General features: G+C 47.3%; 1 protein-coding gene across 1 annotated transcript in view; it reads right to left on the reverse strand.

Moving 5' to 3' along the window:
* Positions 1 to 17316, reverse strand: part of Rap1gap2 (RAP1 GTPase activating protein 2) — a 182639-nt gene extending 165323 nt beyond the window's left edge. The window contains exons 1-2 of the mRNA XM_035447791.1: positions 17166 to 17316; positions 16500 to 16535 (exon numbers count right to left, since the gene is read on the reverse strand). Of these exons, the coding sequence (XP_035303682.1) occupies positions 16500 to 16522 (23 nt within the window). The 5' untranslated portion in view covers positions 16523 to 16535; positions 17166 to 17316. The remainder of the gene's footprint in view (positions 1 to 16499; positions 16536 to 17165) is intronic.
* Positions 17317 to 17765: the final 449 nt, after the last annotated feature.

Raw genomic sequence — 17765 nt, forward strand, 5'->3', positions numbered from 1 at the left:
AGCCTGTCTTCTCTGGATTCCTTATGACACCTAACACACTGCAATGCTGTGTGAGACCGAGGAGTGGATGGGGAGGGTGCCGAGGGAAGGTGGCGGGGCGACAGGAGGAGAGGAGAAAGCAGAAAATGGTCACGATGTAAAATAAATGAAAGTATTTAATTAACAAATAAATTTAAAAGAATAAATGTCATACTGTGCTGTCCAGGAAATAATAACAAGAAAAAGGGTCTGCACCTGTTCAGTACAGGTATGTTTTGAAATATATGTATTGCTAGGCTTGATGGTGCATGTGTTTAATCCCAACCCTCAGGAGACAGAAGCAGGTGGATATCTATAAATTCAAGGCTAGTCTGGTCTACACTGAGCTCCAGGCCAGCCAGTCATGGGGTACATGGTGAGACTCTGTCCAAAAATATGTATATCCAAAGTTGGTTGAATCTGTAGGTATGAAACCCAAGAACACAGAAAGGTCAACTTACATACACAAAACCACGGCTTACTTGTAATCGTATGGAGCTGGAGAGATGGCCCGGTCTGTAAAGCGATTGCCAAACAAGGATGAGGGACTTGAGTTCAATCCCCAGGCCCAGTATAAAAAAGTCAGGCACTAGAGGGCACACATGTCATCCCAGCACTGAGGAGGCATGGACAGAGGGCCCCTGGCTGCCAATATAGCAGGATGGGCAAACTCCCAGTTCATTGATAAACTGTCTCAAAAAATAGGGAAAGACAAAAGAAATAAATAAAGTGAGGAATAATTGAGTGGAGAGCAATTGAGAAAGACACCAAACACCAACCTCAGTCCTCCACACACACAGGAACATAAGACAGACACCAGACATCAACCTCAGGCCTCCACACACACAGGAACATAAGACAGACACCAAATATCAACTTCAGACCTCCACACACACAGGAACATAAGACAGACACCAAACACCAACCTCAGGCCTCCACACACACAGGAACACAAACATCTATACCACACAGACACACACAAAATAAATTCTGACAGATACTGCAACGTGGATAAATCTTGAAGACTCTATAGTGAGTGAAATAAAGCATACAGGAAAGTGCAAACATCACACTTATGAGGAATGGTAGCCACCGGGATGGAAAATGACAGGGTTACTACCTAGAGTGGGTACAGGCTTTCAGCCTGGGGTGATGGAGTGGGCAGGGATGCACAGCAGCACTTACAAGTGGCTACAGAGGTTTATTTTTGAGCTGGGGGTGTAGTTCATTGGTACACTGCCTTTCTTGCACAAACACCTGCTCGGTATAAACTGTGCATGGTGTAATCCCAGCATCCAGGAGGTGGAGGCAGGGGGATTAGAAATTCAAGGGTTTTCTTGGCTACGTAGTACTTTTGGGGCCAGGCTGGGCTAGGTGAGACACTGTCAAAAGGAAAGAAGGGAAGGAGAGAAAGAGAGAGGGAGGGAAAATCTTCTATCATATGTATTTTATTAAAATAAAAAGGGTTGGTGAAAATTCGATAAAATAGTACTTGTCGGCTGAGGATATATCTCAGTGCTAGAGCACTTGCCTAGCATGCATGAGGCCAAGTTTGACTTCCAGAGCCACATCACAACAAAACTGTTAGCAGTGATCAATTCTGGGTATCCAGAGGTCAGGCATACAATTATCTAAAGGGGGTGGCAGGGAACGACCTGAGTTTGGAGGAGAGAAGGAAGCAAGCTCAGCAGGCAGGAAGGCCCTGGAAGCTGGCTCAGGCTTTCCCTCCTCCTCCTCCTCCTCCTCCTCCTCCTCCTCCTCCTCCTCCTTCTCCTGTTTGCACTGCACAGTGGTTGCTATGGAAACAAGGGCACCTTGGGCTCCTAGAGCTCAGCCCAGGTGCTGCTAACTCTGGGAATAATACCAGCATGTGAGTAATAGAGAGGCCCCAATCCTTGGGGCTTTGTGTACACACATATCTGTCCCAATGCCCTCTGTCTGTCTAGCAACCGTGCCACTGATGTGTGCACCACTGTCCTCAGCAGGCAGGCTTGAGTAGATGTGCACATCACTCCAGCTTGCCCTTGTGGGTATATGGGATGTTTACAGGACTGTGGGTTCATCACATGGTTACATATGCAATCGCACAGCCCAAGACTATTGTATGTAACCAGAAATACCATGACAGGTGGCATTTGTTGAACACCGTGAACTACACACTCCATGCTTCCCCTGAACTATCTCACTTAGACCTCACAATGCACCAACGTGTAGCACTATTAATATCCCTCGGTAAAGAAACTGGGGCACAGGAAAGTTGTGTGGTTTACCTAAGTACACCCAGAGCGTGTGAACCTTACCACTGAATCTGCGTTGTGGGAGCAGCCCTGTATTTTTTTTTTTTTAAGATTTGTTTATTTTAGCCAGGATGTACCCTTTAATCCCAGAAGTTGGGAGACAGAGGCAGGCAGATCTCTGAATTTGAGGCCACCCTGGTTTATAGAGTGAGTTCCAGGACAGCCAGGGCTACTACACAGAGAAACTCTGTCTCAAGAAACCAAAACAACAGCAACAAAAGATATTTATTTTTATTTTATGTGTATCAGTGTTTTCCTGCACGTATGTCTGTGTATTACATGCATACATGGAGCCCACAGACTGGCTCCAGGACAGGACACCAGATCCCCTGAAACTGGAGTTACAGATGAGTGGGAGCTGCCATGTGGGTGCTGGGAATTTAAATCAGGTCCTTTGCAAGAGCATCAAGTGCTCTTAACCACTAAGGGTGACAGCCCTAAGGGTGACAGCCCTTTAAATGGACTGGATCCCAAGCAGCTGTGGGCCACCTGTACAAGTACTATCTCCAGCCATGGTAACAAACACTAAGGCTTCCTGAGGCCCACCCAGGAGTGATAACCTTCCCCACCCAGGAAGCTGCATTTTAACCCATCCCCTGGACTGGTCATGGGGCTGTCCCTCCTGAATCCTGCTCCTGAGCCCAGAAATGGGCAGCTGAAAGCTCCTGTCTGTAGCAGGCATCTAGAAGCAGTCAAGCACCCAGACCAAGCCAGCTGCTGTCAGTACACTCCTCCCCAGGGCAGGGCCCCACAAGTCAGTTATGTGGCTTTGTGGCCTGCCAGGCACGGATTTCCGCCCCCTCCGCCCTCTCAGAATGCGCTGGGTGTGGGGCGGAGGCTCCCACAGTGGTAGCCTGTCTATTCACAGATCAGCCAAAAACAGGGAGGGAACGCCACCTGGCCAGGGCAAGGAACACTACAGAAAGCTTCTACTGGCTCTGACCTCAGGGGATAAGAGAAGGATACAGGCAGAAGCCATATGACAGCCACAGCAGAGGCAGCACTCACTGTGACCCTGACCAGGGACATCCTCCTGGCTCCAGGATGCTGAGGAAGGGAGACTCTGGATGCACTAGGAATGGAGTCTCTGCTAATTCAAGAAAGACAGGGTAGAGGTTTATTTGCAAGAAAACAAAATTGCCTCAAGTCATCCAGCAGGTAGAGAAGTTCAGCAAAAACAAAAAGCAAAACAAACAAACAAAAAAAAAACAGAAAGAAAAGAAAAAGAAAAGGCAGATGCCAAAGTCGGGCATTGGTGGCACATGCCTTTAATCCCAGCACTCAGGAGGCAGAGGCAGGCAGATTTCTGTGAGTTCGAGACCAGCCTGGTCTACAAGAGCTAGTTGCAGGACAGCCTCCAAAGCCACAGAGAAACCCTGTCTCGAAAAACCAAAAAAAAAAGAAAAAAGAAAAAAGAAAAGAAAAAAAAAGAGAAGTTCAGCAAAATTTGGAGATAGTTTTTCTTATCATCCTTCTTTCTTTTCCTCCTCCTCCTCCTCCTCCTCCTCCTCTCCTCCCCTCCTCCTCTCCTCCTCCTCCTCTTCCTCCTCCTCCTCCTCCTCCTCCTCCTTCTTCTTTTGGTTTTCCTGACAGGGTTTCTCTGTGTAACAGCCTTAGCTGTCCTAGAACTCACTGTAAACTATGCTGGGCTCAAATTCACAGAGATCTGCCTGCCTCTGCCTCCCAAGTGCTGGAATTAAATGCATGTGCCACCACTGTCCAGCTGAAGTTAGTTTTCATTGTTGCAGTTGGGGGTAGGTTATTGGCAATAGGTGGGTAGAGGTCAGACATTCTGTTAGACATCCTACATGGCCAGGACAGACCCCCCACAGGAACCATCCAGACCAATGTAAAGAGTCAAGTCCTGGACTAGAATGACAGACCCACCTGGAGTCCACATGAACCTCTGGACCCAGCTAACCCACTGGCCACCATCATGCTTGTCTGTCCCTCGAAACAGCAGTTCTCAAACTTCACTGCCACATCTGTCACTCGAGAGTCTTAAATGGGTGCAGGTGCCAAGTTCCACCAGGGTCCTCTGATTTCATTGACAGTGGATTTTATTGTTATTGTTTTCTTGTGTTACACACACACACACACACACACACACACACACACACACACACACACACACACACCTACCACAGAGACTGGGGCCTTGCTTCCTAAACCAGGCTAGCCTTGAACCATATCTGGCTGGTGCTCAGAATTTATGGTTACCAGATGCACAGACATCTGGAGACCACGGCCTTGTGAAAAGAAAGCATGCATCTTACTATTGGTTGTAGACCTAAAACAGTTGGTGAGCATTCCAAAAAGAGAAGTCTCTGCAAGCCCTTCACAGTCATAACTACCAGACCCACCCTCAGAGATGGGGGCTGAGCCCACAACAGCTCCTGGGGACAAGCCCTGTGGGGTCAGCACTATCAGCGTCTGTATGCCTGTTTGCATGACTCCCCAGAGCAGGACAGTTAGAGTGGCTTTTGAGATGAGGGCTTAGTCACACTGGCAGAGACAAGGGGAGGAGATTAACTCTGGGAACTTCCATCACTGTCTGGGCAGGAGATAATGGGCCTGAATTAGGAGGCAGGAGGACCAGCCCTCCATGAGTCAGAGGTTTCTCAGCCCAAAGAGAGAGGAAGCATTAGATATGAAAGAGAGAAAAGGTTAACTGGGAGGGAGCCAGTCTGGGAACAGAGCCGGAAATGATCAGGCAGTCAGTGAAGGGGCAAGAGCTATAAAGGGGAAAGGGGACCTGAGGGAAGACAGGGGCTGGGGAATCAGCCCCAAAGAAGTGAGAGCACAGACTAGGGAATGGCACACCGAGGCCAAGGTCACCCAGAGGTAACACCAAGGCCAGTCCAGCTGCTTTCTTATATTAGTCGTCAAGACTTTGCCCAAACTCCAGGTCTCTGGTGGCTTTGAAGCAGCTCTTGTAACAGTAAGGAGAGCAAGGCCTGTAGCCCCATCCTCTCCAGAGGCTATAGCAAGGGGATCGCAAGTTTAAGGCCAGCCTGGGCAGCTTAGCAAGCTCCTGCCTCATATCTGTGGGATTCATGCAGGCCCCTAGAAAACTTTAGACAAAGCCCAGGGCAGGCACTGAGAAACCCTACACAGTGTAGGGTCCAGGCTGGTCACCCGGGAGAAGAGAGTTAAGCCACAAGGAGAGCCTTCTGAGCCCTGGAAAGCCCTGGAGAAACAGGAGATTAGCTTTGTTGAGGAGGAGGAGTATGGTTGTGTTATGCAATGGTGGTTTCAGAGATTCCAAATGAAATAATGGACAGTAGTAAGCCAGCAGAACTATATTCCAATAAACTAGGCACCCTTAAAAGGTGCATGGGAGACAACCAAGCTTCAGCTAAGGGACCAACTTCAGAGACAGAGGGACTTCATGGCTAGTTTGTCTTGTTTGCCCCAAGCCCTCAGCCTCTGGGACTCTGCAGATCTAAGGTCTCTCCTGATGGCTCCCTTCTCCTCCCAGGACTCCCAGAAATGGTGCTCTGGGCTCTGCCTCCCAGGGAGGTCCAGATAGTTCAGACAAACTACAGAATGTCCACCTCATTCCTGCTCTTCCTCTAGCATCCAGAGCCTCCCATCAGGTGTGGGCAAAGGTGAGAGCCTGTGATGCCTATCAAGAACCGCAAGCAGCATAGCACAAGGCTTCCAGAAAGTATGCAAGGTAAAGAAGGCTGCAGGGAGAGTTGAGCCCAGACTGGCAGGCCACAGGTGAGCCTTTCCACCATCCTGCACCCCCATGCTCTCCTCCCTCACTAACACAGTTAGCTATGCCCATTCCACTCCATGGCTCCACTAGCCACATGGAAGACACCCTCCCTGGGATCCAGGGATATGCTGAGCCTTTCTTTGCTGTCCCATGCCCACCTCAGAAAAGCTCCAGTCCCCAGAACCTAATATCCATCAGTGGACACTCACCAACCCTGGTCAAGTCTCAAAGCTGTTCATCTGCCCATAAATCGGAACATGGACTTACCAGAGCTTCCTGGGCATGATACAACCAGTCAGGATGAGACTAGGAGCACGTAGGGCCCTGGAGTTTGCAGAACTCTCCACCTAGCAAATGGAACCTCCAGGTACATCCCCAGTGCCTGCTAATGAAATCAGGACACAGCCCAAATGCCAGCTAAGCGCCTGCCTGCCTTGCTTCTCCTGGTAGCCACTCACACCGCCCCAGACTCAGATCCCAAAACAGACATGTTCATGGTTACCATAGGAACTTGCTAAAGCCAAAAAAGGCACCACACAGGCACCCACATGGGTCCTCTAAGCTTGTGTCCACTTGTATGGGTAACACACACACACACACACACACACACACACACACACACACACACAGCACTTTCCAGGCTTGGGATCACCCACATGGGTCCTCTAAGCTTGTGTCCACTTGTATGGGTAACACACACACACACACACACACACACACACACACACACACACACACACACACACACACACACACGCACATGCACACACACACACACACACACACACACACACACACACACACCAGCACTTTCCAGGCTTGGGATCCATCCTGAAGAAATCAGTGACCTAGGTTCTGAACTGATCATAGAAAAAGATGAACTCCCCTGCAGTTCCATGCAAGCTCAGGGCACCAGCTGCCAGGCATAAGGAGCTCACCTAAAACTGAGTTAGGCTGGGAGCCAGAGCAAAGATAACCTCATTGTGCCTGCTCCCTGTCACACACCAGCTCTCCAGCCCTCCACACTCTCCTTCCCTATACCTTCTACTATCTGGCATGTATAAGTTCCAGGGCCCCAAACAATACAGGATAAAGAATAGAAAGAGGAGCAAGGTTTTATACTCAGAGCCCTATCTCCTCCCTGAAACGACCCAATTCCTGAGTTCCCCATCTCCACAAAAGGGACTCACATCCACCCAGGTCTCACTGTCTCTAGTCCTCCCACCCCACTCTGGTCTGCAGCCCATGAAGTATCTGAACCTTACCACTCTCACCCTTTCTGAAAGCCCTCTCTTTCTGCCCAAGCTCTCCCACAGCCCAGCCACACTCCTACAGACAGCCCAACTAGGCCCCTTCCAGCCCATCTCCTGTCTGGCAAGAACAACTCCCAGGTCCTCCCATCCACGCTGCCTCACACCTCAGTGCCTTCTTGATGAAGTGATGCAACACCAAGCCTCTCTTCCCCCACTGGACCACTAACCTCACACACCCTTAGAGACACCCCAGGACATCCCCAGGTCTCCAGAAGGGGAGGGAAAATGGGAACCCTTGTTACATCCCATGGCACTGTCCCTGTGGGGCTGAGAGCTATCAAGAGCAGACTGCCTTCCCACCCCTGTTATCTCTTCACCATCCCTGGTCTGGCAGTGGATTTGGAATGTAGGTTCCCAATAGATGTTGGTTGAACGGACTCAATTTTCTCCCCACAAAGCATCAAGCTCCCCATGTCTTTGACAAGCCCAAGAAACTCAGCAAATGTTCTAAGTGTGTAGGACTGGAGCTATGATGAGTCAACTGAAGAAAGTTCTAGAATATCTTTGTGGTGGCCTAAAGACTCTTGTGATGCACAATAAATAAAGATCTGCCAGCCAGTGGAGAAATGAACTGCTTATCGTGGCCCTTGAACAATGAAAAGAGCCATTAAGTAGGGATCGACGGTCAAATGCAGAGAAATGGGTTCTCTGGAAACGCTGGACAATGAGCCCTGACTCCATCGGCTCTCCCCTCTGATGACATCGTGACTGGCTGACACCGAGAAAGCAGATGTCTGCAGAGATAATCACTCTTACAGACTGGCAGTGGAAGGCTTTGTGGGGTGGGAAACAAAACTGGGTATGGTGGTGCACGTCTGTAATCCCAGCACTCAGGAAGCAGAGACAGGCAAATCTGTGATCTCCAGCCAGCCTGTCCTATACAGTAAGTTTCAGGCCAGCCAGGCTACATGGTGAGACCAAGGGAGGTGGGGCGGGTGAAAGGCTGTGACAAAGCAAGAAATGGCACTCCCTAGAGGTGGTGTGCCCTTTCCTGCACAGTGTCTATAGTGGCTGCTCTCAGGGGTACTGTTGGCCAGGGGGAGCTGAATAGACACACAGCTGTTCCCTCTTGTGTGACCACCTGGTTTCTAATAGAATTTGAACCCTTAGCTGCTTAAATCATCCACTCAGAATAACAATGGCTGCCTATGGTCAAACCACAGCATACGTGGCTCAAGTCAGGCCTCTTCTTCCCTCCCCAGAGGAAGAAATTCAGGGACAAATTTGCACTGGGCCTATCACATGCCCTCTTTCTGCCAGAGATGTTATCTCTAGGGGCCAAGAATGAGCCATCAATTATACAGGTGGGTTCTCTTTTTTAAGATTAATTTATTTTTTACTGTATTAAAAGCACATGTTTCCTGCATGTATATATGTGCATTCCATGTGTCTGATGCCTGGGGAGTCCTGAGGAGGCCAAAAGAGGGCATTGGATGCCTTGGAACTGGAGTTAAGGATGGCTGTGGGTCACCATATGGGTGCTAGGAACTAAACTAGGGTCTTCTGGAAGAACAGTCAATGCTCTTAACTGCTGGGCCCTCTCTCCAGCCACAAATCAGGTTCTTTTTCCTACTAGGTAATAGACTCAGATTTGGGCATTTGGGCATGATATTTGCCCTCAGTGGACATGATCCATCCTAAGCCATAGTCCTGCTCATTTGGTCCCTATGGCTGACCCTAGGCACTACAGTCATCTCAGGTGACTGGAGTCATGCATCAGACAGACAGACACACACACACAGGATGGAGGGGCTCCTTCTTAGGACTTCCTCTCGGGGAAACTGGGCTGACTATGATTCAGTTATTGTACCTTTGTTCCAAGCCAGCTCCCACAGCAGGCTGAAGATGGAGGACTCCTATACGCTGACCACCTTACCTGTATCCATCCTCCTACTTTTATGTCTCCTCCTCCGCCTGCATCCCTCCACCTGCCTATGCCTTTTATTTCTGCTTGAATCTTATTTCCTTGTGATGGGCTAAGCATGGCCATCATTCAGTGAATCTATACTGAGAACCCACCCCCTTTTGTGCCTGCCCAGTGTCCAGTATTGGAGATCCAAAGATGAAGGCTGCAGCTTTTTTTTTTTTTTTTTTTTTTTTTTTTTTTTTTTTTTTTGGTTTTTCGAGACAGGGTTTCTCTGTGGCTTTTGGAGGCGAGGCTGTCCTGGAACTAGCTCTTGTAGACCAGGCTGGTCTCAAACTCACAGAGATCCACCTGCCTTTGCCTCTCGAGTGCTGGGATTAAAGGTGTGCGCCACCAACGTCTGGCTAAGGCTGCAGCTTTTAAAACATGCGTTTTTACTTGCTCAGCGGGGAGCATCTGCCATCATTCTGGTCCTCCCAAGTGCTGGGATTAAAGACGTGAGCCACCACCCAGAAACATTTATATTTTTAAAGAATTACTATATTTTCATTTTTGTGCATGCATGTGTGTCTGTGTGGGGTATGTGTACATGAATGTGGTTGTCCTTGGAAACCATAAGAGAGCAACAGTGTCACAGATAGTTATGAGCCACAATGTGATATGGCTCCCCACAATGGCGGGGAGCCACCCCTCCCCACCAAAAAATACAAGAAGACATAAGCCAAGACTGGAATGTGGCTTAGTGGTTGAGAACTTGTCCTGAATGTACAAGGTCCTGGGTTTGGTCCCCAGCACTGACACAAAAGAAAGGACATAAGCCATGCATGTGGCTGGCACATTAAAGCTAGAAAGGAGCAAGCCCTTCACTGACCCTGCTCTCCCATTTTACAGACCCACAGAAGTTAGTGACTTGCGCTTTAGTTAGCCAGGGTTTAAAACCTGAGCCTGCCAACACACAATTCACACCCGTTTCTCCTGCATGGTGCTACTGCCACCCCTTCTCCACGGTCCTGTGTAGCCCCATGTTCCTTGTATCTCCAACTATAGTTAAGTCCTTGCCTATGGGGGCCCTTCTCATGCATGCATCATAGGCCCCTCTCAGTCTGGACATCCAGCAGGGAAGTGAGGACCAGGAGGTCAATGCTGTGAGGTAGACCCCTGATCAGGAGATATGGGCTGAGAACATTCAGATCAACCCTCATGGAACAAAATAGAAACCTGGATTCAAGCTCCACCTTCATGCCTTTCTGGCTGATGACCTTGAACAAGATTCCCAACCTCTCCAAGTGTCTATCTTCCTATCTCTCAAATACCAAAAGCAAGGGTCCCTTCTCCACATGGTGGCTGTGGAGACTCTGGACAGCAAGTTAAATCTCAGTGCTCAGAGCTGATAGGACAGACCTCATTTTCAGAACTACATGCCTCAGGGACACCTCCAGGACTATCTTTGTGTCAGGACAGCAGGTCCCTGGGGAGTGAGCAGAGGAAATCAAGGAACACAGACCACAGGCCAGGAGTGTCTACTGCATACCAGAGATTGGCTGCAGAAAGAATGATGCTTCAGCAGCAGAGGCAGAAGCAGAAAGTCTTAGACTCTGGAGGAGCCCCTGCAGCGTGACCTGACAGTAAGCAGAAACATAGCCTAAAGCTTATCTTCAGAATCCAATAGGACCCACATTGCCAACTAAAGGAAGAGGACAATAAGACCAGATAGTTTTAGTCCCAAAGCAAGTAGGGACTGGATATGACCTCTTGTGGTGTCTTTCTGTCTTTCTTCTCTGAGAACAAACAAGCCATCACCTAAAGAAGTAGCCATCTCTCATCCAATCTGACTGGACCATGGCTATAAACTGACAAGGGCTGGGCTAATTAGATTCTCTTTTTAAAATGCATTATTGATAAAGCAGGGCATGCAATCCCAGAACTTGGGAGGTGAAGGCAAGAGTTCAAGACCAGCTCCATCTACAGAGGGAATTTGAGGCCAGACTAGACTGCATGAAAACAAAAGTAAGCTTTATTGAGGCAAATTCTATATACCACTTGAAGTGCAAATCAGCGTTTCCCAGGACAGTCACAAACCTGCATCACCATTACCACACTGCCTTCATCATACTATCCATTCACATTCCAGAAGCCTATTATCTTTTCAATTTTACTCTCCCAACAGATCCCCAAGCCCTCAGAAACCATTAACTTACTCAGTTTCTAGGCACTTGTCAATTCCAAACATATCATATAAGTGGAAGGGTCTAAGAAGTGGTTTTCAGTGTCTGGCTCCTTTTTTTAATATAGCTTGCTTTTATTCCAAAATATTCCATTTATGGATATACCACCTTTTTCCTAGTCACCTGCTGGGAGACATTTTGGTGTTTCCCCCTTGGGGTTATCATTAACAATGCTGCCATGAACATTAGTGTGCAGGGCTTTACACAGCCATGTTTTCATTTCCCTTCACTGTGTACCTGAGAATACTGATTACTGGCCAGGACTCTATGCTTTCACCTCCTGGGGAACTGTTAAATTGTTTCCCAAAGCAGCTGCTCCATTTTATATGTCTGCCATGAGAGTTGCAATCATTGTATTTGATGATGATGGTAAAGATAATTGCCATTGCAAGGAGCATGCAGTAATATCTCATTGTTTTAATGTTTCGTTATTAGGGGCTGAAGAGGTGGTTTCATAGTTAAGAGCACTTGTTGCTCTTGCAGTGATGGTGATGGGATATGTAGCTTCTCATGGTGGCTCACATCTCTAACTCCAATGCCTTCTTCTGGTCTCTGCAAAAGCCATGAATACACATAATACACATACATATATGCAGACAAAACACTCATACATTTAAAACCAAATAAATCTCCAGGTCATCGTGGCACACACCTTTAATCCCAGCACTTAGAAGGCAGAGGTAGGCAAATCTGAGTTCAAGGCCAGTCTGGTCTTCAGAGAGAGTTCCAGGACAGTGGGAGCTACACAGAGAAACTCTGTCTCAAATTAATTAATTAATTAATTAACATTTTTTAATTTTACATTAAGTTGTCTTGCAGTTTTGCTTTTTAAAAAAAAATCACCTGACCATGTATGTAAAGATTTATTTCTGAACTCAGAATTCTATTCCATTGATCTATATAGTACTAGATTTTTGTCAATACCATGCCAGCAATAGCTTTGTGATAAATTTTAATATTGGAAATACAATCTTCCAACTTTGCTCTTTTTTTAGTATATATATATATATATACTAAATAGTATATATATATATATACATATATATATATACTAGAATATATATATGTATTTTTATTTGTTTGCATTTTATGTACATTGTTGTGTTCTCTGAATGTATGTCTGTATGAGGGTAACCCCTGGAACAGGAGTTACAGACAGTTGTGAGCTGCCATGTGGGTGCTGGGAATTGAACCTAGGTCCTCTGGAAGAGCAGCCAGTGCTCTTAACTTCTGAGCCCTCTCTCCAGCCCCCAACTTTGTTCTTCTCTTTCAAATTTATACTTGAACTTCCATGGATCTCCAGCATCTGGTCCAACCCCTCCTGAGCTTCTCTTGGGTTCCTTAAGGCATAGTGGGTGGGATCATTTCCCACCTTTAGCCTAACCAGACCACACACCAAAGTTTTTGTTTTTTGTTCTTTTTCTTTTGTGAAGCAGGGTCTCACATAGCCTAGGCAATAGCCAAGGATGACCTTGAGCTCTGGAACTTCCCCTCAACTCCAGATCTCCCGGCCTCTCTCTCCTGAATGATGCCATTACAGGTCTGTGCCTCCACATCCAGTTTAAAGCGTTGTTTCCTGGAATCAACAGATCTTAAAGCTAGAAATTCAGTCTTACACCCTGCGGGACACCAGCGTCTCAATGCCATGTCCCCATGCCTGCACTCGAACTGTCCCCCAGATATTCAGAGACCCCCCTACTGAGATCCATCTCTCAGCACTGGCCCATCCCCCCACCTCTTCACACCACCCTATACCCCACTCTTTTACAGATTACAAATAATTCTGCTTAAAGCAAGCAAGGGCGGGCTGGAGAGATGGCCCAGTGGTTAAGAGCACTGACTCTTCTTCCAGAGGTCCTGAGTTCAGTTCCCAGCACCCACATGGTGGCTCATAACCACCTTGAATGAGATCTGGTGCCCTCTGCTATCATGCAGGCAGAAGACATAATAAATAGATAAATAAAATCTTTAAAAAAACAAACAAACAAACAAGGCCTCCATAAACCACTGTTGTAGTTGCACTAGATGGCTCAGGGCAGCACCCAAAAAAACACTTCTCTACTCCATGTCTTTCAGCAAGCCTGCTTAACACCTCAAACCCCCTGTAAAGCTGTAGAAGGGCCAGTCATATTGCCAGAAGGTAAAAGCCTGTCAACCCAGCTGCTGGAGAGGCTGAGCCAGAAAGATTACAGACTCAAGGTGTTGTTCTCTCTGTCCTCCAGGCATAACATGGCCATTGCCATCACAGGATCTCTGATTATCCACATGAGACACAAGACTGGGCAAAAAGTACTCCCTCATAAAAGGCAGAGAGGGTGCAGGAGGCAATGAAGGATTTACCAGTACACGAAACCTTTTACAAGCCCTTCCCCCGAAGGAAAAACAAGCAGTTAACAGTTGCTAGGGAGGGAAGACCTTCATTAGGTGGCATAGTGACCAATAAGTTGTCCACACTCTTGCAGATAACCCCTCAGCCATGCTCTTGTGAGTCACCCCAACTCAATTCATTGGTACACCAAGCTACATTTGCACGAGGTCATTTCTTTGGTCTGTCATTGGTACCCTACCTGGTATGAACAGACCCACAACTCCCCAGGAAAAGTTAATGCAATACAAGGCCAATCTGGACAACTTAATGGACACTGTGACACATTTAAAAAGTAAAAAGAACAAGGCTGGAGAGATCGCACTTCTAGATAAGATAAAATAAGATAAGAGTGCTTCTAGAGGTCCTGGGTTCAATTCCCAGTACCCACAATGGGCATTTCACAATCGCTTGTAATGCCAGTACCAGGAGATCCTATGCCTTCTTCTGGACTCTGAACAAACACACACACACACACACACACACACACACACACACACACACACACACTTAAAAATATTTGCTAAAGAAAAACAGGACCGTCAAGATGACACTTGCTGCCAAGCCTGATGACCAGAGTTCAACCCCTGGAACCCACATGGCAAAAGGAAAGAACTGACCAAAGCAAGTTGTCCCCTGGTTGTCACACAAGTGCCATGGCATTTTCCCCCACCCATACAAAATTAAAAAGAGGGCTGGATAGAGCTCAGTGGGAGAGAACTTGCCTAGCATACACAAACTCCTGAGTTCATTCCTAGGACCACAAACAAAATATAACAGAACAAAAAGAAATGAAGAGTTCAGTGTACTGCATAGACAACCTGCCCTAAACTGGACCGCACTGGTACACACACCAGTGGACAGAGGCCCCATCATCCTGCCCCAGCTTGAGATCAGCTTTAGAAACCAAGGATGCTCTGTGGGCATTTCTGCACTCAACTCTGTGGGGAGACTAAAATCCCTCTCCAAGGCCTGGTCACCATCCCCTCCTCCACAACCCCTCATCTTTCAACTGAGTGGAAAGAGGGCCTTCTATTCTGATCCTCTTGCATGCCAGTCTTCAAGTCTGACTGTTTTGGCCCTGGCACCTCTACCTAGGAGAGGCATCACTGGCAACCAGACAGTTACTTTAGCTGATCTGGAGCAGGGAAAACAAGAGAAGCCACCTTTGAAAAGGGTCAACTCGGGCTGGAGAGATGGCTCAGAGGTTAAGAGCACTGACTGCTCTTCCAGAGATCCTGAGTTCAATTCCCAGCAACCACATGGTGGCTCACAACCATCCGTTATAAGATCTGGTGCCCTCTTCTGGTGTGCAGATATACATGGAAACAGAATGTTGTATACCTAATAAATGAATAAAATCTTTAAAAAAAAAAAAAAAGAAAAGGGTCAACTCATTAAAAGTGTGCGTGTGTGTGTGTGTGTGTGTGTGTGTGTGTGTGTGTGTGTGTGTGTGTGGTGTGGTGTGTGTGTGTGTGGTGTGTGTGGTGTGTGTGGTGTGTGTGGTGTGTGTGTGTGTGTATGTGTGTGTGTGTGTGTTCTGCTAAATGAACCCAGGCCTTTGTGCATGCCCACTGAACCCTTGTACAAATTTTCATGCACAAACTTATTCACATGTGGCAGAAAAGTATCTAGTATCTTCAGTTGTTATCAATGTTTTTTTTTTCCTTCTAGAATTTTCCACCTTTTCAATTCATTCAGTTGGAGCAGACCCAAGACAGGCATGCACATGAAAGATTATTAAAGTTGGGTAAGTCAGAAGAGAAGGCATTGGGACAATGACCAAATAGTCTACAGAACAGAAAGGGGAACAGAATGAAGCAGGTGAGGAAAGGGAAGACCGCAGTTTCAAGACAAAGGGGCCTCTGCTCACCCTTCCCACAGAGACCAGCAACCATGTGTCAGACCTAAGCCTACAGTTCCCAGGCCTGAGCTTGTGATGTGGAGGCCTCAGAGAGCCCCCAGGCTAGGCTTAGCAGGGTGACCAGTCAGAAACAGAGGACTCAATGGTCAGTTGATCCCACACACATACCAATGATGTTTTAAGAGGTTCTAGGGGCTAGGGACTAGAGAGATGGCTCAGTGGTTTAGAACACGTGTGCTCTTCCAGAGGAGCCGGTTTGATTCTCAGCACCCACACAATGGCTCACAGCTGTCTGCAACTCCAGCACCTGGGAATCCTACACCTCTTCGGGCAACAGATACACACATGGTGCACAGACAAGCATGCAAGCAAAACACCATACACATAGAGTGAAACAATGATAATATAAAAAGGAGGTCCTCGGACAATGTATCATAGTTTTTCCAATACATAGAAAATGTCAAAAAGATGCTTTCTTAGAATTGAGGCTTCACATAAAAATCCAAATAACAGAAAATACATCTTTCTTTCAGTAAGAGTGTAGCCTGAAAGTCATACCCATTAGTCCACATTCCAATCATGCTTGTTCCTGCTGCTATCACTCATGCCTCTGCCTTTCTCTGGACATCCGGGACTCAAGAGGCCCATCCAGTCTCTTCCAGTACAGAAGCCCCTTCAGCCAAGCCTGGAATCTGACAGTACACAGCAGCCAACTGTCACACACAACATGGACAGACCAAGTCCCAGGGTGCAAGGATTTGTTACTTCGTAACAGGGACTCCAGTCTTTGTCATCTCTGACCTCTAAAGAATTGGAAAGGGCTACTCACTTGACCTTCAGACTGGCCAGCATGGTCTTGTCGATCCTGCCAAGAGAAAAACAAGGGCTTCAGTCAGTGTGGGATTGCCGGCTCCATACTACATCTGTCCTACAGGGAAGCTGCTACGAGGCAATTTTCCCTCCAGTCCAGGAACAGAAATCTGAGTTCCAGAAGGGTTGAGCCACACATACCCCTATGGGAAGCTTTCCTGGGTGGCTTTAACTGTCAGCCTGATGTAACTGAAAACTATCTAGAAAGAAAATCTCAGCTGAGGAATTACCTAGATCAGAGTGGCCTGTGACACGTCTGTGGGAGATTGCCTTGCCTGATAATTGATATAGAAGGGTCCAGCCTACTGTGGACAGCACCATTCCATAAGTAGGTAGTCCTGAACTGTATAAGAAAGTTAGCTGAGGACTGGAAAGCTGGCTCAGCAGTTAAACACACACATTGTTCTTCCAGAGGACCCAAGTTCAATTCCCAGCACCCATATTACGGGGCTCACAACCACCTGTACCTTCAGCTCCAGGAATATCTAACATTCCTAGCCTCAGGGAGCACTCACTTTCATATTCACACACCTCCACATAGGTACATACATATAATTAAAAATAAACAAAAGAAGAATTAAAACAACTTTCTATATACACACACACAGACACATGCATGCCTAACCCTGCCAGCCAGCAGCATCCTCCATGGTTCCAGCTATACTTCTTGACTGTGAGATGAGCTCCTTGGTCAGAGATAATGCTGTGTGCACTAGCAAGCAGGCTTGTCTTCAAGTTCCTGCCTTGACTTCTCCCAGTGATCCTTTCTCCCCTAAAGTTGCTTTTGTCAGGTTTTTGGTCACAGCAGCAGAAATGAAACTGAAACAGAAAGATACTAGGGATCTTGGCATTTCAGAGATTGAAACTAGGCTTCGCAGGGGTGAACTCTCCTGCCAGGTCCGACTCTAGAGCAGTAGCTCTCAACCTTCCTAACGCAGTGGCCACTTAATACAGTTCCCTATGTTATGGTGACCCCAGCCATAAAATTATTTTTGTTGATATTTCATAGCTATAATTTTGCTGCTGTTATGAATTGTAATGCAAACATTTTTGGAGATGGATATTTGCAAAGGGGCCACAACCCACAGGCTGAGAAACGCTGCCCTGGAGCCTTCAACATTCTGTGTGCGCCACAGGAGATACAAGCACCTCAGCCACAGGAGCTCTCCTGCTCCATGAGATGCTCCTCTGTCCATCAGGCAAGTCCCACCCCTGGGATAGAAGC

Source organism: Cricetulus griseus, chromosome 7 (genome assembly GCF_003668045.3).
Source record: "Cricetulus griseus strain 17A/GY chromosome 7, alternate assembly CriGri-PICRH-1.0, whole genome shotgun sequence".
Taxonomy (NCBI): Eukaryota; Metazoa; Chordata; class Mammalia; order Rodentia; family Cricetidae; genus Cricetulus; species Cricetulus griseus.